Below are 22,924 nucleotides of genomic sequence, written 5' to 3' on the forward strand. Positions count from 1 at the left end.
GTTTGTAAATATTATAATGTAAATTGTGGGATATTGTCTTTAGATCAGGAAAAAGGCTTTTGACAGGGTGGATCACTCTTACTTGTTTTCTGCACTTAGGGCTTTTGGTATTGGTGATGGTTTTCTGGCTTGGGTTGGTTTACTGTATAAAGGTGCACAATGTATGGTGAAGATGGGGACGGGGCTGAGCCGGCCAATCCCTGTACAGTGAGGGATAAGACAGGGTTGTCCTATATCAGGTCAACTATACAGCTTAGCTATTGAGCCCCTGCTGTGCAGGCTGAGAGGTCGGCTCAGTGGTCTCTCACTGCCGGACCTCGATCGTCCTCCCACTGTTTCTGCGTATGCAGATGACATTTACATCTTTGTTTCCAGTCAAAAGGATGTTCAACATCTGCAGGACACCCTGACTCTTTATGAACAGGCCTCGTCTGCACGGTTGAACTGGAAAAAAAGTGAAGCTCTGATGGTGGGACAGTGGCGGGATCAGGCAGTGCCCAGTCTGTCTGGTGGACTCCAGTGGGGGAAGGAGGGGCTGAAGGTGCTGGGAGTGTTCTTTGGCACTGAGGGCTTTCAGAGAAAGAACTGGGAGGGAGCTAGGGAGAAAGTGTGCGCTCGGTTGTCTAAATGGAAATGGCTGCTACCCCAGTTGTCATATAGGGGAAGGGTTCTGGTTGCCAATAACTTGGTCTCCTCGACTCTCTGGCACAAAGTTATCGCTCTGACGCCACCAAGGGGCCTGGTAGAGGAAATTCAGAAAGCCATCCTGGACTTCTTCTGGTCTGGTTACCACTGGGTCAGAGCAGCAGCCTTATATCTGCCTGTGGCCGAAGGGGGGCAGGGATTGATTAACATCCAGTCCAAAATGGCTGCATTTAGACTCCAGACCGCGCAAAGGCTGCTGTACAACTGTGGCCCAAGCTGGTTCAACACAGCTCGTCTGCTGCTGAGGAGAGCCGGTCGACTGGGCTACGACAAACAGCTTTTCCTCCTCCAACCGGAAACGGTGGACCTGACTGGACTGACACCTTTTTACAGCTCTGTCCTGCAGGCGTGGCAGATCTTTAAGATCACACGTCGTACAAATGAAACTCTGGGTATGTGGTTGTTTGAAGAACCGTTGTTCTTCAACAACTTTATACAGACCCGGACGTTGCAGTCTGCCAGCTTGCGAGCCGGTCTCAGGGAGGCCGGCCGCACCAAACTAGGACATCTGATGAAGGTGACGGCAACATCGGTGGACAACCTGGGAAGGAGGAGCAACATCACCTCTACCAGGCTGATTTACAGAGTGGTGAAGGAGGTCAGTGCTGCCCTGCCACAAAACCTGAGAGCATTCGCAGAAAACAGAGACCTGTGCAAACAATGGAGCGAAGGCTGCGAGTACAGCTTCCCCTCTCTGTCCGTCACAACCCCACACCTGGACCAGTTCCAGGCTGTGGGGAAAAAAGCAGCCTATCAAATCTGCGTGAAGGTTCTGAACCTGCGCTCTTTGGCGGGGATGAGGGAGTCGAGGTGGACTGAGTTTTTTGGTCCAGGCGCTTCCCCGAAAGGCAGCTGGCGGGCCCTGTACAAGCTGCCCATTGAAAAGCGGACAGCAGACCTCCAGTGGAGGGTTGTACACGGGGCGATAGCTACGAACAGATACAGAGTGCACCTGGATCCTGAGCTGGGGGAAGAGTGTGTCTTCTGCTCTCAGGCGGAGACCCTGGAGCATTTATTTGTTCAGTGTCCTCGGCTGGTGACGCTGTTCGAGCTTTTAAAAAGGTGGTTTCAGGGTATCGGGGAGAAATTTTCTTTTGAGTTGTTCATTTTTGGCCCCAGGTACAGCTCTAAAAAGAAGACGGCACATACACTGGTGAACTTTTTATCTGGTTCTGCCAAGCTGGCCATCTGGCTAACGCGCAGGAACCGGGTCCAGAACACTGGCAATGTGGAACCTGTGCCGGTTCTGCAGGGACTGTTGAAGACCCGCCTGAGAGTGGAACACGCTTATTATATAATGATGGATAACATGCAGGACTTCAGGCACATTTGAGCTGTGGGAGGGGTCCTATGTTCTGTTGGGGGGGAGGGAGAGCTGATTGTTAATTTCTGAGAGAAAATGTTTTTTTTTTGGCGACAGTTTGTTTTTTGCTTCTCTTTGTTTTGATATTTTTCTTTCTGGTCATTGGGTGATGATGTGGGTTTAATAAATGTTTTTTAAAAAAATCAAATCTATCAGTAGTAAGGAAAAGAGATATTCAACTGCAGTTTATCTCTCTATGATGAGTTGATCTGGCACTTGTATACTTTAGTCCAGCCCTATCTTAAACTTATCACAGTGAATTTAAACCAGGCATCATCCCAGCTGGACATAGAACATAACCATAACAGATTTAAAACTTTTGCAAAAGGACATTCTGTTAGATCTAATTGATCATTCTGTAACTTGGCTATATTGTTTGTTACCTTCATGCTTTCAAGGCAAGTGGTCAGACATCAGAAAGCTTTTTTTTGTTAAAGATTAATCTAGGCAGGAGAGGACTGTTTCGCATCCAAAACCTTTAGGACTTTTCTTTTGTTGTACACATACTCTCTCTCCCAACAGGAGAGATTATCAAGAGTAGAAACCCTCCTCTAAAAGTAGAGAACATCAGGCACTTGAGCCCTTGTTAGGTCTGCTCACAGGACGCAGGATCTGTTCAGAGTCAGAATGTCTTTGTTTTGCTGTGTGCAACGGAAGCACAAGGAATCTGACCTGGATAATTGGTGCTGACTCATTAAAAGACAGTCAAAACACAGGGCTGAGGCACCACACCAAAGGCAAAATACTAGACCAACAAATGTAGAGCAGACAAAATATACTGTGTGAAAGTTGTTTAAATATAAATATGCACAAGAATTCAATTTCCAAGTAAAATGTCTTGCATTGGCAGTAGCACTGGCAATGTCTTTAATAACACAGTAGTCCGTAGTATCATAGATGACAAAAATAGGAACAGCTATTTTTTATTCTGTTTACGGTTTCGTTTACTGCAAACATACCACTAAGTTATAGGAAGTGTGCATAATGTAAGATGGCCTGATTACCTTGGATGAATGTCTACATACTCTTTAGTGGGGTCTGTGATGTGAAGTTAAGAGTACAGTTTTTGAATATGAGAGACCAGGTTTTTATGGAGCCACACGTTAGATTGGCAATGCACTATTCAAATATGCAACAGAAGATGGGGAATTAGTTGAAGCCAATTTTCCTTTTGAATTTAATTCTGCTCTTCAGAGTGGGAGTCTGTGTAACACTAGGCAGAAAATTAGCTTGTAACTAGTTTGTGAACCACAAAAAAACAACAAAATTAGAATTCAGAATTACATATTAAATTTAGTTCAAAGATAAACTAATTTTTAGGAGTCAATTTTTACGATCACTGGTTTTTTTTTTTCTTTCCAGACATTTCAGACATAGTGTATCCGTGACTCAGAAAAGCACCAGGCTAGGTAGATTTAATGTATTACTACTGAGGCCGTATTTGTCTGGCCTTGGTACTTGCCTATAGACATGAATAAAAAGTGGCAGCGTTGCGCCATGTGCAGCATGGCGGGCCTGGAGAGCAGCTCAGTTACAGGCAGGTAATTCTGTGCTTGACAGTTAGAGGGGGCCTTGGTGAATAGCCGCGACCCAGCCGAGGCAGAGTGTTACATGTGGGCTGGGAATTGAGCACAGCCCCGTCACTACTTTGTCGACAAGCCCAGAGTAATCACACTCTCGAGCTTGGTGCCGCCAATTAATTCAACCTTGCTTTCCTCCGGAACACACATGCTCCCAGGGCTGAGAGGGGATAAGAGGGGGGTTATCCACGTGACACCCAGCTGCAACTGTAATGAGTCTTGTTTTGTGGGGGAGTATAAGGGCGATCTGATCGGGTGTGAATGTGTATTTATGTCATTGTATGAATTAGTGGGGGTTTGGATATAGGTTTATCTGTTATTAATTGCATTTTTGAAAAATGTATTCACACATTTTGTCCTGCATGATTATACATATTAAATTTTCATATGCATTTTAGCCTTTACAAATGGGTACCTCATTGAAAAAAATCACAAAAACCTCAATGCCATCCTGCACTACTTGGTACAATGACAGATTAAAGTGACTGGTTCATATTATACATTTATATGATATACTACATATTTATGAGTATGCAGGCATTAAAAGACAGTGTGTGGATGTGATTCAGCACATGTGTGTATGTGTACATCTTTATATAGTGTATGTTTTTTTTTTTTTTTGTATGAGGTATAGTTCTTTGCAGGTAGTGTCATATGGGGTTTGTTAATGGTTGCTATTGAGGACCCATTGTGTTTTATTTTATCAGAGTCAGAGCCCACATACACTTTTATTTCTATAATGAAGTGAACACACACAGATGTGGACACACTTGTTTTTGTTTTGTTTTTTCACTTAGGAGGACATTGCATTGGCCTACCTTCTTTCTCTGGGGACTTAACTAACCTTTAACCCTAACTAATACATGCTTAACCTCAGCCCTTGCCCTAACGCTAACCTAACCCTCACCTAAAACTTACCCTAAAATCAACCAAAAATTAAGTCTTGAACCTGTTGTGTCAAAATAGTTTATTGTACAAACAAGAAACACGAATTGTATTGCTAAAGTTAAAGTCCCCAACGACTTAAAAATATCTTTTGCTTCTTGTTGCCTGGATGTTTGAGCTTCACTGTGCAGAATGATTTATGAGCAAAGTTTGACACAAGAAGGCTGTATTCACATTCACACATTAGGCACAAATGATCAAACAGAGTAGTTATGTCTTAAAGTATCTCTGGAGGGGAACTTTGGCTGGTGAAATTCTATATATTCAATATTTTTCTTATTTTGCCATTTTTCGACAAATCCCAATAAAAAAAAAACACCCAAACCAAGCATAAGTTAGTCCATCTTTAAATACTTTCTGACTTCCCTAACATGTCTGTGACAAATATATACTTTCACTTAAAAGAGCTAAAAGATTTCCTGAAACAGCTGGCCACTGTTGTATTTAACAAACATTCCTCAAACAGGAGGAAATTGTTCATATCCTGGAGACTATTTTCAGTGTTGGATTAAGCCACATTTGATGCCATAGTGAGTATATCTGGCAGCAGGATGGTGTGTGTGGGGCTGAGTCAAAATAGTGTGTGTTCATGGAATGAAGGAATATGTCTCCCGATGCAACAGTGTGGCTCACTGATGTGTTTTTAATGTTTTTCAAAAACACTGAGCTCTATGGCACAGAAGAATATCAGGTCTTGGATACATATGCACTACCTGTTATTTGCATCAATTCATTTTTGATTTGGGTCTTTTTATGTGATTTGTTGAATATAGAAAAATATAAAATATCACCACACTAATCCTTTCCTAATCATTTGCAGCCCTGCCCTGCCTTTATCTAATAAGTAGCCTAGAACAACCAAGTTATTTCCAAACCTCAACGTAGCCTCGATTGTAACCACTGTAACCCTAAATGTCTCCACAAGAATAGTAGAGCTCAGCCAGACCGAGCATGTGCACTCACACATCCATATGTACACTGTAGATTGTCAAAGGCTAAGTAAGGGAGTACTTGATCTCCAAACAGTAATGTCTGAATAATGATTTCTCACTGAACACAAAGACAAACGTAGGTCAATAAATGAAAAACAAAACCGGACACAGTCCCACTTTGTACTGGCTCCTCACTAATCCAGCACCAAACTGTGAAATCCAAACTCTGACCAAGGGCTTGCCTGACCCTCCAGTCTTTACACTCATTGAAGCGCCAAACAGACTACTGACCCTCTTGTGTTTCCACATATTCAAGGGGGCTGCTTTTTCATATTTTAAGTATCATTACTCAAACTCAGTTACCATGGTGACACTTGAGGAGGTGTTTTTGCCCTTGCCACAGAAAAAAAAGATAGGTAATTGGTAGTCTCCCTTTGTTTCCGTGGCAACAATAACTAAGCCCAACCATCTGCTCCTTTTTGCTTTTCTTTTCTTCTTTTCTCTTCGCTTCCTGGTGTCTGTTGTAAAGGTAAATGTGGACCTGTCGTCTCTGTTGGACAGCGAAGACAAGAAGTCCAAGAATAAGAGGGGGGTCCTCCCCAAACACGCCACCAACATCATGCGTTCCTGGCTCTTTCAGCATCTTATGGTGAGGCTGTGTGTGTGTGTGTGTGTGTGTGTGTGTGTGTGTGTGTGTCTGTGTGTTTGCATTAATCTGAAACAATCATATATGTTGGCTTTCTCAGGGGAACCGTTATAAAGTGTTAGCTATGGAAGCAGAGAAGGAAAGGGTGATGGATGAGACATATATGGAGACTTAACAAGTTGACTGAGGAGGTTTACTGAATGTTGAGAGAGTAGGAAATTTCACTGCCTAGCATGAGAACTCAGCATCAACAAGGGAGTCGAACACAAATGCTATTAATTACAGAAAGCTGCATGAAAACTGAGAAGTTGTTGCTGTCTTCTTTCAGCACCCATACCCAACAGAAGACGAGAAAAGGCAGATTGCTGCACAAACAAGTCTAACCCTTTTGCAAGTGAACAACTGGTAAGATGCTGAATGGCAGTCTCTCCATAGCTATTAAATCCTCGTATGCACATGAAGACAGAAAGACACCACTTTATATTATTGTAGTAGAAACATGAGTGGGGGCTTTACTTAAATTGAACTTGTATATACTTGAGCTCCTCAGCACATTGCCGGCGCTGTGGCACCATCTCCTGGTCATATAGCTCAAGTACACCAGAAACAAAGTTATGCCACCCTTCTTGTCATGCATGTATTTTGTAAAAAAAAAATAAAAAATATGATGATAATGTTGCTTTGTAAACTTAGCATTGTATCTGTGGTGACCTATAAGTCACATGACTGATCACTGGACTGTATATAAGGAAGCCTGAACCTCAGACACCACCCTGATGAAGATTTTGTGACTAATTTGGATGGACTCGCATTAAAATTCACAAAGGTGTGAACATTGCTGTGTTTGCGTCCTTAAAGATAGGAACTGTTTTGAATTCACTGATCCCCAAATTTCCTCTGTGTTTCCGTCCTGTTCCAACAAATTTTACCTACAAAGCCTTTTGATGATAATGATAATGTGTAATAATCTATAATCTAGGTTCATCAACGCTCGTCGGCGTATCCTCCAACCTATGCTGGATGCCAGTAACCCAGACCCAGCTCCTAAAGCGAAGAAGATGAAGTCCCAGCACCGTCCCACGCAGCGCTTCTGGCCTGACTCCATCGTGGCTGGTGTTCTGCAGACGCACAGATCTCAAACAGGAAACAACTCAGACAGTATGCAAACACTAAAATTTAGAAAAGAATAAAAAGAAATAAACACAAACATATCCATAAGGTTTTCTCCTAGCTTCCTAAATTGTACTTGGCATTTAAACACATGCATACAAGATTAAAAATACCATTTAATCTCGTGTATTTAAATCTTAACCACTAGGTGCCACTGTTGACATTTCCCTGCTATTTATGTTGAAGGCGAAAGTCAAGAACAAAGAAAAAATAGCATTTCCAACTCTCTTGAGTTAGAAAAAGGGATAGTGGTAACAACCGTCACCCATGGCAACTGTCTAGTTTTTCATGTCAAGGCCCAGAGTATATAATAGATTTTAGTTGCTGGGCGTAATTTATTATCTGCTATCTCTGTACTCCAGCTGTTGCAGGTAAAGACAGAACAATGTGGAGAGGCAAAGCTTTCTCAAAACCAAATTACTTCACTGTCATAAATGTAACTGAACCGACTTATGAGCATATTTGTGTTAACCTCTAAATTAAAGCTCTGCTTCTAGGTAATAACAAACTGCACTTCATTTATAGCTAAGTTGTTTATTCAGTGTGAGAAATGCCAATTACACAACTTAATGTATCCTGATTATGATATATCAATAAAAAAAAGTACCTCCAAAGAAACTAATAGTACAATTACACGTGTCTCTATTTTTTCAATCACAATCATTTACTATTTACTTAAGTAATTAGAATGGTCAGATTTTTTTAGTCAGACGTATCTGGATACACTTTTATGTGCACAATAATGCTACTGTACTATGATTGTATGATTGCATGTAAACGGCAAAACTGAAAATTCCCACGAATAATCTGAAGGGAGAAGTCTGTCTTGGAATGAATTTGGTCTTTTTTTAGAGGTTATAATTGTGTGCTGCATCCTGACCCTTTCTCTGTCTCCCTGCCTCCCCTCAGACCCGCTGAGTATGGACAGCCTCCAGTCGCTGTCCTCAGACTCAGCCACCCTGGCCATGCAGCAAGCCATGCTGGGAGCCGATGACTCCATGGATGGCACTGAGGAGGATGATGAAGAGGAGGAGGAAGAGGAGGAGGAGGAAGGAATGGAGGAGGAAGAAGAGGAGGAGGACGGCGATGAGGAAAGCGACAGGGGGAGGCAAATGTCCAGCGGAGGGGGGGGGGATCTGAGCATGGAGCACAGAGAGGAACTGGAGTAGTTGAATAAGGGAAAGACTATATGAACTTTGACCACAGTTGTCCACTTAATACAGCCTCATTCAAACTCATCATTCAAACTTTGGATGGCTTTAATGCTAAGTGACTCTTGAGAGCATTTAAGGGCGTATTATGTTTTCTCCACATTCATCAGAGACTCTTCTGCAGAGCCTAATCAGACACAATGACCATCATGATCATGATTATAGAGAGTGGATATTAGTTTAATGATGAATATATGTTGTTTCATTTTACAACAGTATGACAGTGAGCTCCAGAAATATTTGGATCGTAGCACATTTTTTTTTACTCTATAGCTCCTGTTATTTATGGGGAGAAATGACACAGAAACTAAAAGGTTGAAAAGATTGCTGGCTGTTTTAAATTGAAGACATATTTACCGATTTTACTGTCAGAGTTCAGAAGTTTGTTGCTTTCAGAGAGCAGTGACATTATGAGTCTGTTTTGAATTCAGGATATAGTGAACTGAAAATGGAAATGCTGAATGCTGAATGAACAATCTAAAAAAATTAAAAATCTTTGCACAGTGAGAAGTGTTGACTGTATGTTTCAAAAACTACTTTACTGAATGTAATCTGTCAAAAATGTTTTGGCACCATGAAAAAATTTACAAAAAGGGTCATTTTCAACTGACAGCTCACAATTTAACTTTGCAGTTAATGTGTCATTTCACTTCCTAAAATATACGCAAAGCAAGATTAAATAAAAAAGGTGTAATGCTGTGCAAATATCTGTAGAACTGACTGTTTATGTTTTTGTTTTTTTTTTCACTGCTGGGACATCATTCACGCCTTTTAACTGACTCATAGGTTCTCAGGTTGAACAACACTCTCATTCAATGTGTTTCTTCCCCATGATGGAAACACTTGACTCATTGCTGCAGTAAATCTTTTCAAGCATGACTTTTGAAACAATCTTTATTTTTTCTTCTACCATGAGCAAAAAAAAAGAAAAAAAAAAGAAGAAACCTGTAGTAAACTAGTGTATACTGACTGCACATATAGTATGTATATTGGATTTTTCATATGTTTGCATTCTGGTGTTGAAGGTTTGCATATTTATTCTGTTTTGTTTTTTTTGCGTGGCCTCAGATGGTGGCTAAAGGAACATCATGACAATGACAGTTCCTTCTGCGTACACTGTTAGGTTTGCAATCTTTCTGAATAAGGCTGTTGAAATAGCTGGTGGCCATGCACATACAGTACTTGACTTCAACCCTCAACTCTTAGAATTGCTTGTGTATTTTTGTTACCTTATGTGATTCTGTCACAAAAAAAGAGCATGACGAGCCCTGCCAGTCACAACAGACTGTCTCACCCACATCCCTGCATCAAGAGAAATCCCACAAAGATGGCCACGACTTTGGAATCCCTGACCGACAGAGCCAGTGTCATTTGCTGACAAACTTTTTCAAGGAAGAAGATAATTTTGAGGAAAACGAGAAAGAGAAATAAAAAAAAAACTCAGCAGTAATGTGTCTTTCAATTTTATGTGAAGGATTTTGAAGAAACTGTGAAACAATTTCAGCTCTCTGTTTTGTACTAAAACACACAAATGGAGTCACTCGTTTCTAATGTGAAGATGTCTAGAAAAAGAAAAACATGTTATATTGAATGTTCTGATTGTTCATTGTGAAGTATGTTGCTCATTAATGTTCTTTACTCAATTGCTTTTTTAAATGGATCTTCCAGAGCAAGTGACAGACAATAGGAAATATTTCTATTTCATTTGTACACTTTGTTGTCATAATCTATTATGTTTCAATAGACCAATTTTAATAATTAAACATGTAAAGGTACTGATTTTGACTTGGTGATCTGAAAGTTCTGCATATGTTTAGGCTGAACAAACATCTAGGGCCATAAATCCACAAACAGTAAGTAGGCAGTTTTACTGATGAAAATAGTCAGTATCTCAATAGAGCAAGACTTAATGTGTGTGTGACACTTCTGAACCCGCTCAGGCCCTGTTTTATTGTGACCCATTTCCAGATTACAGAGTTAGTAGTCTAAATATTGGTTTAACAAGCCACATTTCCTGTCACATGGGTTGTCTCCCACCCACCTGTTATCGCTCTATCCTGTGATTTAACTCGCTGGAAGACGCCCACCCAAACACCCTCCCACCTTTTCAGCCGACTAGCACAAAAGAACCCAACAGAGCTTTTGACCACGGGGTTTCAACTTTTGAAATGTGGATTCTGCTTCCTAAAAATAAATGTTAATCACTGCTGTGGGTGTTTGCTACACAAGCCACATTGTATTGTTTTTACACAGCTTGTACGCTTGTGTATAATTGCTTCCTTGCATTGTTTTCTGCCCCCTTAAAAAAGGTCAAACTTAAATTGCAGCAACACTTATTATATATCTGTTATTGTGTACCTCTGCTACTTTTCTACTCCTTCAGCCACATTTTTCTGGTAGGAGGAATTTGAATTGCAGTGGCCATGCAGGGCTTCAAAATAATATATTAGGCGTAGGCAACATCTGCTGAGATGATTAGGCACTTGATATTGTACAATGAGAAAGCTCTGCTCAAATGTTCTTATACCTGGGAGGGAAATCACCCATATTTACATAAGTGGTGTAATAAAAAACTTGTTGAGACTATGGGCATCACAACATTTCTTCTATAATTATTCCACACAGGACTTTCTGAACAGCAGGTCAGATGGGCAGAGTAGCCAGTGGCCCCATCTGAACAGTAAGAACTACTGTCAGAGAGGCAGCTGGATGAAATGTAAATACAATAATCTATCCAATACAGTAGCTAAGGAAGGCATTTTAATTTATCATGGGATGGCATTAGCTACAGCAGGAGGACTGGTCATAAATCATTTACAGAGCCAGGTTGTTGCTGTACACTGTAGTTCACTTTAGGCCAGCAGGGTTCAAGTTTCAGCAAATACAATACTTAACAATGCAAGGATAGTTGCCAACAGTAATTCTTCACATCAATATGTGAAAATATGACACATGATAAACAATGGTGACCCTTTTTATTGGTTACACACCCTGGAAAGGTCACCAGTCAGTCATAGGGCTAAGGCGGACAACATCACTGAGAGAAAAAACTCAGCTCCTTCATTTATTTGAATGTGGACATTGTGTTGACGCCGATACAGAGAGTGCTGGCAAAAAAATTCAAGATCATCCAGCAAAACAGTTGATGGTGGTTCAATTTTTGCCACAACGCAATGTACCCTCATTCAGCTCGGTGCTGTGTTGGCCAATCAAATTCTCAAAGTATTATAAATGTGTGTTCAGTCTGATTAGCCTTCAAAGTCATAGATCTACCACTCCAACTGAAGAATCATACATCGTCATCATTCCAGTGGTACCTGAAACAAAATGGCTATCGGTGCAGCCCCTTTCATTTTTTTTTAAAGCAGGTCTTTTTTCAGTCTGGATTTTCACTTACAAAAACAAACTTTAGTGAAGTGAGTGAACCCTTTGGAATAATCTGCATTTATGCATAAATTTTTCTTAAAATATGGTCGGATCTTCTGACCATATTTTCAAACACAATGTATTTTAACTAATAACACACAAATCACTGTATCTTTCTTCTCTCTACCCAATCATCATCATTCAAACATTCCCAGTGTAGGTTAGAAAAAGTATGTGAACCCCTCGTCTAATGACATCAACAAAACATAACTGGAGTCATGAGTTATGAAACCTGGAGTCCAATCAATGAAACATTTAAAAAACACTTAGGTTTGCTACTCACAGGAAGCATCTGCTGATGTGACCCATGCCTCACAAAAAAGAGGTCGCAGAGGACTTAGGATCAAGGATTGTTGATTTGCATAAAGCTGGAAAGGGTGAAAAGAGTTTAGATAGTCCAAAATGGAGAAGGTTTAGTTCTGTGGATATTCTCACTAAAACACACAACACTTAATGTTCAATAAGGTAAAAAAAAAAGCCTAGAGTAACAGCTAAAGGCTTCAAGGAATCATTGTAGCTGGTTAACATCCCTGTTCATGAGTCTACCATGCGCAAATAATAGAGCATGGTGTCCGTAGCAGGAGGAAGACGCTGCTCTCCAACAACAACAACAACAAAAAAACATCACCGTGCCAGAAGTTTGCTAAGGAGCATCTTCACATTCCACAAAGCTACTGAGAAAATGTTTTGTCGACTGATGAAACTAAAGTTGAAATATTCAGGAAGAACACACAGCGCTACATATAGTGTAAAAAGGCCACTACGTTCCAACATGAAAACAGACTTAGTTAATCTTAGGCAACCAAAACCATGTGGTTAAGGTCGGTTCATTGCGGCCAATCATCCACCAGCATCTCCTCCCAAAGAGGTTTTGCAGAGTTATAACAATGTCACGCTACTCCCACCTGGAGTCTGAGAGAGGGCACATCAAGACGTCGTTGGTCATGAAAATGTGATCTGAAGATTTTTTTTAAGAATTTGAACAAACAAATTCTCTCATTTTGCCGATGAAAACAGTTTCGTGTGATCAGTGTGAAGACCCGATTTAACAGACCATCGGTAACACAGATAAACCTGATGACATACTGTAGGTCTCCTTACTTTATAGCAATTTATAGCCACATAATTACATCAGATTCCATGCACTTGCAAAACACTGAAAAATACAACACTTAATGTTTTCAGATTCTGAAACACCCGAACGCAGTTTTTCCCAATCAGCCTTGTATGTCTGATCAACTCAGTGAAACAGGATTGTTTTAGTTTTCTCTCAAATACATTTATTGCAAGGGTCAGAAACATGTACTGGAGAGTGTTTAGCAGTAGCTCTTGGGCTGAAGTGAAGTAAAAATAGTTCAGAATGACAGAGGCTGAAAAAGCCACTGGCAATGGTTCACTTGTTTGAAGTGGGCCACAGCCACCGTGCTTCACTGCATGGATACACTAGAGAAGCACAAACATGTATATACACACCCACAACTGCACGGCCCAGTGTTGAGTACTGGAGGTCTGCTGCAGTCAGTGCCATCTGGACGCCTACATGATCCCAGATGTCTTCTCTGTAATTAAAGCCGGTACCGACCTGGCCTGGTTCAGCCCAGATCCAACCTCTCATTTACTGAGGCCCTCCCTGAATACTTAAGGAGCTTTCCAGCACTGTGCAGGCCTTTACAGGAGCTCTTTGGATCTGGAACATATTTTCTAATTTTATCACCAGAGAAAGCTGGAAGTCTTAAGGTATGGTGGTTTTAGCTTTCATCATATGTTGAAGATATTTACTTGAGATAATATTAAATGCATTTCTGATTGAATTCCCTATTAGTTGGAACACCAAATCACTACTCTAGAGGTTATCTTTTATTACTGTAGATTTAAAGGAATTTCTGCTTTATTATAATCACATACCTGTATAGTGAAGACTGCCAGGGACGATAAGATAGAAAAAGGCAAGCAGTGACATGTGACAAAAGTCATGAGTCTGATTTGTACTTACAGCACTGAGAGCACACAATATCTTCTATTTCTACCGGACTGTGTCAAACAATAAACCTTTTTCTTATCACTGGGTAGGTGTTCAAAATGTCCATCGCCCAGGCCGCGGCCAAGGCCATGCTATCTGATGCCCTGCTGCAGGAGGGCTCCGGGATAAACCGGATCAGTCACCTGGAGCTGGAGCTTCCTCTGGACAAGGTCATCAAATTTGTGTCAGTTGGCCTTCCACTGATGCTGGTGTGCATGGCGTTCGCCCGTGAGATCTCCCTGGGTGAGCAACTCTATCCTTTTTTTAAAACTATTGTAGGACCTCTGATTTTTTTTTGCTGTTGCCCTTAATTATACCTTTCTATTCAAGAGTGCTTGTTTTTTATTCCATACTTGTGATTTGGCTTTGTGTTTGTTCTGTTATGCAGTATCCCCTGTATCATTGTCCTGTACTGTTTGTCCTTGAACTGCTTACTATTACTGCTTTTAGTTCAACTTGTGATGACGATGGATATCATACAACACATCATAGTATAACATAGTATAAACATACCCTGTATATCAGATATCTGTAAACATCATATACTGACCATAGGAATGATAAATACACCATTCAGCCTCAACATTAAAACTGGTAACTGGTTTTAATGTTGTGGCTGGTCGGTGTACTTATCATTCCTATGGTCCATGGTAACTGATTCAAAGTTAACTCAAAGGTATAGACAAAAATCAAAGTTTTCATGTACCAAAGAGGAAAGGAAAAGGAAAGGAAAACTCTGCTGCAAAGCTATTGAAAGTAAAACTGGAAGCTCAGTTTTTGTGTTTGATTTCAGAGCTGAGTTAAAAGTGTGTATATATCTCTCTCTTTCACAGCAGGTTTTTATCTTTGCACTGAGATACATCTCATCCCTTGCAGTTTCTTCTTGAGGAAACTAAATCTTAAAAGCAATAACAATGAGAGACACAATTACACGGCACTTTCCTCAAAAAAATTAGGGTGCTCTGAAGCAAGAACCGAAAAATACTTAAACAACACCTATCATAAAAGGAAGACATTGACTGCTGGCTCTATTAAGACCTCCTCACCACAACAGATACCAGAGTAGCAATAATGATATGACAACACGAAATCCCTGAAAACACAAAATCACGATGGGCTTGAAACTCAGATCAGTATTTTATTGACTGTTTTGCTGTTTATTTTAAGGCCTGAACTGATTTAGACACTATCGAAAAAAAAACATGTTTTGAATGTGATTTGGTGTTTTTTTCACAAGAAACAAGCCCACAACTTGTCTGTCCATGGTTGTTCAAACAGCACAAAAAGCACAACTGACAACCGCAGGATACGTGGCAAGTCCTCAGCACAAATCTATTGCTGTGGAGGCTGACTCCCTCGACTTGAAGCTAAACGCAGTCTCTCTAGAGCTGGTCTGCAATCAGCCTGATGCCCCTGATTCTAATTGCCATGGGGGATGATTGAGAGCAGCGTTCACTAACGCTGGCACGCCGTAATTACAAGGCGAAGTTCCTCTGTGGCAGCTCCCCTCTATTTCAGTCAAATGAGAGGATATGTTGATTAACCAGAAGGGGGGTGTAGAACATGACATGGGGCTGAGGTGGATATTGGCTGCCTATCTGTTGGGTTGTCCGTTTCACAACAATGCTTGATTGCGCTGCTGTCTGGAGTCTGGTTTACTTGCACCTGGACTCTCAGCCAAGAATTCTTGTACAAGGCACAAATGTGTGGATGATCTGCCAGTGTTAATTGAGGAGTGGGTGTAGGAGATAGGAACAGTGGCAGGAATTTAGGCCCCCTCACTTTGCCAAATGGCTCACAGGGGTTGGGAGCTGAGAGGGAGAATATTTTACAAGATTTCATGAGAAGGCATGTGCTGTCTTTTTTATTTAGAATGACTTGTTAATGCATGCACCCACACATGCTCTCACAAGCAAACTGGAAAAATAGATTCCCGTTGTAAGCTGCATGAAGTGTAGCTCATGTGTACAGCAAAATGTAAGATTTAACTCTTGGAAAGCCTTAAAAAATCACAAGACCATGCATTATTTTCTCTTGGCTCATTTGGTAACCCACAAATAGATACTAATCACAATTAAAATCTATGTTTTCAGTATTCAATTTACTATTAACATGTTTTCATAATTGAAAGCAAAATGGATGCCTTTGGGGGTTTGTGAAAGTGAAAGCTTTGAGGACGGAGAATGGGATAGACAGCTTTGCAAAACATTTTATAAATGATATACTGTAAACCCTATCTAATAATGTGACTGCCAATAATGGATGATGATAAACCACCACTGTTTTGTCCATTTGTATACCATCTGTCCTCACCATGTTGGCCTCTAATAAAATACACTTATTTTAGAATATGGTTTCAATTTATGTGATTACAAATTGGCCCTAAATGTATTAGATATGTAGAGTGCATTTAGGATGTTTAAAATACAGTACAGTATATGTTTAGGCTTTTAATATCAAACCAAATGCATCACATACATTTCTTAGATGCATGTTGGCCAAATTTTACATATTGTTTAATATTGCTCTTTTTCATAACATGTTTCTTACCATGTTTATGATGATGACATTTAAAGAGTTGTTATTCAATTGTAACCTCAGCTTACACACTTATATTTTAGGTGTTCTTATCAAGATGTTAAAATGTGGCTGATTAATTACAAACACATACACACACACACACACACACACACACACACACACACATACATGGCTATAGGACAACTGGCACATGTAACGGTTGCCTATAATGAGGTGGACTGGCACAAGAAATTCCATCCTGACAGTAAATTAGTGGCAGTATGTTTCAACTTAAACAGGGCTGGCCAAATGTGGAGGTTGCTTGTAAAAAATAGAAGCTCCATGTTTCTCTTGTAAGGCTGTGTGGAAGGTGGGGCACACCCTTGGTGTGTTCCCTCCCAAGCTCTATGTTTAAGGGTGGAGAAGCATTGGGAAATGACAGATGGGAGTTGAGCAAGGATTCAATTGGTTGGACTATATGTGGTAATATCAAGGTGAACTAAATATAAAGTGGAGGAGCCCAATTTTGGAATGAAGCCACCCAGGGTTTTTAAATGCCAGGCTGCCATTTGGAAACATATGATTTCTCCAGTGAAAATCTGTAGCACTCAAAGGAAAAAGGCACATGCAGAAGCTCACATGTACGTGTCTGGTTGTGGACCTCCAGAACTGCACACTGTGTGTGTGTGTACGTGATTGAGTAATGTGTATGAGCGTATGTGCGTGCGTGCGTGCCTGCGTGTTTGTTTATTTGCATGTGTGAGATATCAAGAGCTTAGAAATTGCTTACAGGCAAATTGATAAAGCAAGATCAAAGGAGGCTGCAGAAACCAGTTCCCTATATGAACAGATAATGTTACAGATAAACATTTGTTTATTCTGCAGGTCCTCAGATCAGCTGTTTCCCTCCCAGCAATTTCACTGTCAAGCAGGCCAGCTATGTAGACACATACTGCTGGGACTCTCTCATGCATCATGAGTTTGACAGCGATGGGAACTTTGAGGAGCGCTCTCTCTGGGTTCACAAAGTGAGTCAAAAGATTTTGATCAAGCTTTCTTGACTTGTTACTCCCACCTAGAGTGGCTGACAGACAAACTGCTCCTGACACGTTTTTATCCTTCCTGTAATTTGCAAGACTTCAGTTGAAAATGTCAGTGTACCCCTTTAATAAGAAGCAGGGAATGCTTACTACCTGATTTATGGCTAAAACCATTTCTAAAGTATTCTGACCCACTGCAGTTGACATTTAAGGGCCAGTCACAAACAGGAAAGTAATTCTAAATCAGGGCTTGTCGTGGTTCTTTTGTGATAGTGGTTTTTGCGGCCATTGCTTATGTGACTCATTCGTGTCTCTGCTACTTTGTCTTTTCTTTCTCTCCATCTGCATCTCCCCTGTTTTCTCTCATTGTCCGTCCAGATGTTCCCTTACTCTCTTCTGGCCATGGCGGTGCTGATGTACCTGCCAGCTCTCATCTGGCGCCAGCTCGTCATGCCCACACTGGGCTCAGACCTGCTCTTCATAATTGAAGAACTAGACAAGTCATACAACCGCTCGATCCGACTTGCCCAGAGCATAATAGATATGCGCCAAAACACTAAGAACCCACTCACATTTCAGGCTGAACTGCAGAGGTAAGAGGCCAGTGACTGTTGGCTTGTAGCATTAATAGTGATTTGTCTTTACTGTATATATTTTTCAAATAAAATGCTACCTATTTTCCACTTTCTATGTTTATGTTTTGAATAACCCAATCTTATGGGTGCTGATTTGCCCCCAATCAAAAATATCCCTTATTAAATGCAACTCCAGTGATTTCCATAGAAATACTGGGTAATTGCAGCAACAGATAAAGATGGTCTGCCAGTAAGAAATATTGCCCAAAGGTTACAGAATTGATCTTGTGCTTTCAGTTTGAATCTCTTGATAAACTGGGAAATGTGGAAAGTGAAGAGTAATGTTTTTCTCTCCCTCAGCAACTACTACTGATATACACTTGAGCAAGGTCTTAAAATCCAAGAGTCTCAGTGGAGGTTTGTTGTGGGTGTTGTGGTGGGCAGCTGCCAGCTCGAAATGTGTATAGCTATATGAACATGAAGGAGAACATGGTGCTGAGTTTCCTCTCCTTGTCTGAATTGCAGGGCCAAGAAGAAGCGATACTTTGAGTACCCTCTACTGGAGAGATACATGCAATGCAAACAAAACTCCTACTTCCTTGTTAGCATGCTTTTCTTGCGTGGGTTCCTCCTCCTGACCTTCATGACTGCTGCCTGTCTCTACTTGGCCTACTTCCACCTCTCAGGCTTCTTGCAGGACGAGTTCAGCTGCTTTGTCCGCACGGGCATGCTGCGTGACCAGAACTGGGTTCCTGAGCTAGTTCAGTGTAAAATGATTGGCCAGTTGGTCTTTCAGGTGATAAGTGTGGCTAACGGCGCAATCTACGTCCTGCTGGCTCCAATCGTTCTCTTCAGCCTGATTCGGCTCTTTGTTTGGGACACCACCTTCATCTCTGTCTATGAAGTCCTCCCAGCTCTGGATCTCATCAGCCGCCGCAGGCTAGGCTGCCCACTGAATGACCTCAATGTCCTTCTGTTGTTCTTGCGTGCTAATGTAGCGCAATTGAAGTCCTATGGAAAAGTGAGGGCATTGTGCTCCCTGGCACCGCCACAGGTAGGAAACGCCACTGCAGGACAAGGCTTAAACGCAATGCTGACCCAAGAAGAGATAGAAGAGCGTGAAGAGGCTGCAATGGAGCTGGCCGAGGAGGTGGAGGAGGCCAAGGAGGAAGGGAAGCTCAACTTAGTGGATATCATGACTATTTTGGGAGCGGCACAGGGAAGAGTGGTAAACTGCAGCGAGAAGAGGCCTCTGGTCGAGGAAAATATGAGTCTGGGTACCGTAACATTTATCTACACACTCAAACGCATTCTGCTAGTGGCTATTTTTGTCTATATCATTTGGGATGTAAAGAAAATTATTAAGTGACCTCCAGACTAAAGATACAGGCTCTGAAAGTAAATAGCAAGTGCTTTAAATATAACTGAACGCACAATAATTTTATATCTGACTGGACCTGAGGAAGCAGTTTGAGAAACATTTGCAACTGTAGGCAGTGAATCCAAATACAATTGATTGGTAAAATTGTTTCTAAAAGAGTCTTTTCAAATCACTGGCTAATGTAGAAGAGATAGATTTGTGGTACTTCTGAGCCCTAACTACCCTCTCTGTCTCTTCACAGAGCCAAACCACCAGGGGTACCATGAGTTGAAGGAGACAGCACCATTTAGTCATTACTAGGCCTCCTATGGACTGAATCAATGTGATAACAATAGGGGGGGGCACTCTCTACAGTAGATTGTCAAGAATACTGTACCCACAAAGACTGTGGAAACCAATCATGGGTTTCTGTCATCTGAAGACAAATAAAAGCCTCTTTTAGAATTACAGGGCAAAATTTTTCTGGCTGGAAATTTCATTCGATTTGGATTTGTCAGTTTTCAACAGCCATGCATCTATAGCTGCCACAGACGTTCCTTCTGTCTGTCTGTCTGTCTTCAATCTGGTCTCATTCATTTTTAAGAAGCCGGGAGTGGCTAGTAGTCAAAGGAAGCATGCAAGTAAAAGTGGCTGTTATAATCGTAGTGTGAGAACACAGAGCATAAATCTCATCTAAGACTGACCATACAGTGTACCAGAAACTACAGTATAGGTCATCATGACTTAGTTAAATTGTGTATTTGTGAGAAATAGGAGTTGTGAAAGTATGGAGTATACTGTATATGTCATTCGAGAAACAGAAACTTTTTTAGTGTAAGTCATTTTCTGTGACTTAAAATTTTATTAACTTAATAAAAGTTAAAGTTACTGAACATTGTAATTTATGTACTCGCTTTCTTTTGGCTTTCGTCATTTGTTATTTACTTTATCGGCAAATAAGATGAGGTTTGTCTTTCTGTGAATTTTGAGAATTGTATTCTATGTAATTCTAAATAAATGAAGTTGGTGTAACTACTGGTGTTTCCCTCATCATTGCTCAGCTATTAACATTTCTGTAGATGTATAATTTACATTCATAAAGTTGAATTTTTGAAAAATAAGCTTCCACTGTAATATATAAGGAAGTCAAACTGAACTATCCATTTCAGGACAGCAGAGAGCCACTTGGCTTTTTAGTGCTTTTATTTTTAGTACATGTAATTTCAGAGCTGGGTTGGACTAAGCACTGCTTCTGTGCAGAAATGTCAGATACTTGTCTACAAAAAGTAGACATCGAATAGACAAAATCCTTCCATTAAGGCCATACGTAATGACTTTAAAAGGCTTGAAATTTTGTTAGTGCGTAGATGTATACTGAATCCACTGTATACTGTTTTCATGATTGTATTAGTTAGCATTACAGCTGTATTTACAGGCATGAAATGTTTGTACGGTCACATTCATCAGAATGAGGCATGCACAAGGTGTGGAAAAAAGCAGTTGTAGAAATTTTACTATTTTAACGCAGCTATTAGATGACTATGAGTTGTTTTTGGTCAAATTGCTTGTAATTCACGTATAACTGTTAATTAAACTGATGACACAGAAGCCAACCAATAGGTAGTTAACGTGTGACATCTACCAGTAACTGCGTGCTTCATAGCGACCAAAAGCCATCTGAGGGGAGGCCTTGCTGGACACATTTTTCTGCTTGTGTCACCATGTGTGACTATTTTACTGAATGAGCCAAGAATTACTGCTGTGCAGGAACAATGTAGGGTATAGCATGCAATTATTTGGATGTGGTCAAAGACACAAAAGCAGGGTAGTCTCCTAGTGGGTAAGAGGGGCAATTGCTGTACAACAGGAATACAATTTAGATCTGAGATTTAAAGAATATCTGATGACTTGTCATCGACAGTCATGGATGTAAGTTCCCATCCTCCATCATCCATCTGGCACAGAGCACAAAAAAGGAAGACGGATTATGATAAGGAACATTCTTTACTACATATTTGGAATGGGAGCAACCTTTATTCAGAGTTCAACACGACGACAAAAACATGAGTTTCTGCTGTCTGTGATGGTGTTGTTGTTCTCTTGGCTGCAGCTGGCTGGCTCAGGCCACTTGAGGGCATCGTTGAGTCATGCTGAAACTAGACTGCTCACATTGTTTTGATAGCAATACATTAATTTAGGGCTTCATCACAAGTGGGGTCACTGTTGATATTTATAATTCCTGTAATCAAAACAAAAGAGTCAGTCTCATTCAAATCAGCCTTATCAGGCATTCACCAGGTCCAGAATCCTCTGCCAGAGTCTGTAAGAGCTTCTGCGCCGCAGCCAATTTCCCAGAGTCAGTATGTGTGAAGAGGCTGGTATGGCTGTGATTGGATCACTGCCTTTTGGAACCAAGAAACTGCTGGCAATCTTCATTGAGTTCAGCTATGTCAGCAGGCTGTACACCATCTAACACTGTTTGCACTCTGTGGTTCCCAAAATGTTGGGCATAATGCTTATGCTTTAAAGCGGGATTTGAAAAAGTGAAATGAGAAATCAAAGGCACCCTTAGCCTGCTCCACACTGTCATTCCTGCCTGCCTGGATAATGATGATGACTCTGTTACAACCAAACCTTACTGAGGCGATATCATCACAGGCCTTACATAACTCTTATGCGGCTCGCAGCAAAGCAGCGAGCACAATGCAGGATCCAAGTGACTGAGTTTGTACTGTTACACAACCTGACAACTCTATGAGCCATAACCTTGTCACTGAACTTTGCATGACAAATATACTGATGGGAATGGATAGAAACATCAAATTACTCTGCAGTCATTGGGTTTGATCCGACTGTGTATGGCAATGATCTATGTGCTAAAAGCTGGTGTGAAAGGAGGAGCATTGGGGTAGGTTATTGGGTTGCTTTAAAGCTGACCACACTACCATCTAATTAGGACCGATGTATGAGGAAAGTGTTGATTTTTTTGGGATGATGGATGCTTTGTTTGTGTCCAGCTAACCTTTTTCGTGTTGTGGATTTACAAATAAACTGTTTTGCCATTCAGATTGCTGGCTGTGAAGGAGTCAAAATCAGACGCCTATAGATCAGTTTCTTGAGGAATTTAAAGCGAGTGTCTCGTGGTGACAGCAATGCAAAACAGGAGCTGCTAGTAAACCTTTAAGCACAGCTGAGGTGACCTTCAGTTCATGACACGATTGATCCACTGCAGCTCACCTCCTTGTTCAGATGGCCATGTAATAAAGACAGAACATTAAATTAAAATTGATAGCCACACTGAGCGGAAAAAACACACTCAGGTAGTTTTGTGCTTTTGCCATGGTGATTAGAGAAGCCTTGAAAAGCCATTACTGCCTGCCAGGGAAGGATGTGATTATAGCGGGACATATAATTCAATTTCAGCTCTAAGG

At 40.9% G+C, this 22,924-nt stretch overlaps 2 protein-coding genes across 5 annotated transcripts in view; both read left to right on the plus strand.

Moving 5' to 3' along the window:
- The window catches only part of pknox2 (pbx/knotted 1 homeobox 2), a 101,629-nt gene extending 90,554 nt beyond the window's left edge, over positions 1 to 11,075 (plus strand). For 2 of the 3 annotated variants that reach the window (XM_040150009.1, XM_040150008.1), the window contains 4 exons: positions 6,055 to 6,174; positions 6,500 to 6,576; positions 7,151 to 7,329; positions 8,251 to 11,075. In XM_040150009.1, coding sequence (XP_040005943.1) covers positions 6,055 to 6,174; positions 6,500 to 6,576; positions 7,151 to 7,329; positions 8,251 to 8,510 — 636 coding nt within the window. In that variant the 3' untranslated portion in view covers positions 8,511 to 11,075. The remainder of the gene's footprint in view (positions 1 to 6,054; positions 6,175 to 6,499; positions 6,577 to 7,150; positions 7,330 to 8,250) is intronic. The other variant, XM_040150010.1, reaches the window with a different exon arrangement.
- Positions 11,076 to 13,496: 2,421 nt separating this feature from the next.
- Positions 13,497 to 20,516, plus strand: panx3 (pannexin 3). 2 transcript variants are annotated; one of them, XM_040149755.1, is made up of 6 exons: positions 13,497 to 13,715; positions 14,049 to 14,241; positions 17,404 to 17,546; positions 17,937 to 18,151; positions 18,659 to 19,410; positions 19,756 to 20,516. In XM_040149755.1, exons 2-6 carry the CDS (start codon positions 14,058 to 14,060, stop codon positions 19,812 to 19,814), a joined length of 1,353 nt encoding a protein of 450 aa, XP_040005689.1. In that variant the 5' UTR covers positions 13,497 to 13,715; positions 14,049 to 14,057; the 3' UTR covers positions 19,815 to 20,516. The 2 variants fall into 2 exon arrangements, with proteins under 2 accessions (XP_040005689.1, XP_040005688.1); XM_040149754.1 differs by lacking the exon at positions 19,756 to 20,516 and having other exon boundaries at positions 18,659 to 19,749.
- Positions 20,517 to 22,924: the final 2,408 nt, after the last annotated feature.

This window comes from Xiphias gladius, chromosome 17 (assembly GCF_016859285.1).
Source record: "Xiphias gladius isolate SHS-SW01 ecotype Sanya breed wild chromosome 17, ASM1685928v1, whole genome shotgun sequence".
Classification (NCBI taxonomy): Eukaryota; Metazoa; Chordata; class Actinopteri; order Istiophoriformes; family Xiphiidae; genus Xiphias; species Xiphias gladius.

Excerpts from the sequence above, each read along its gene's own strand:
- panx3 (XM_040149754.1), top strand. The coding sequence starts at position 14,058 with ATGTCCATCGCCCAGGCCGCGGCCAAGGCCATGCTATCTGATGCCCTG. Across the intron at positions 14,242-17,403 it reads CGCCCGTGAGATCTCCCTGG|GTCCTCAGATCAGCTGTTTC; the intron begins GTGAGCAACTCT and ends TTTATTCTGCAG. Across the intron at positions 18,152-18,658 it reads TTTCAGGCTGAACTGCAGAG|GGCCAAGAAGAAGCGATACT; the intron begins GTAAGAGGCCAG and ends TCTGAATTGCAG.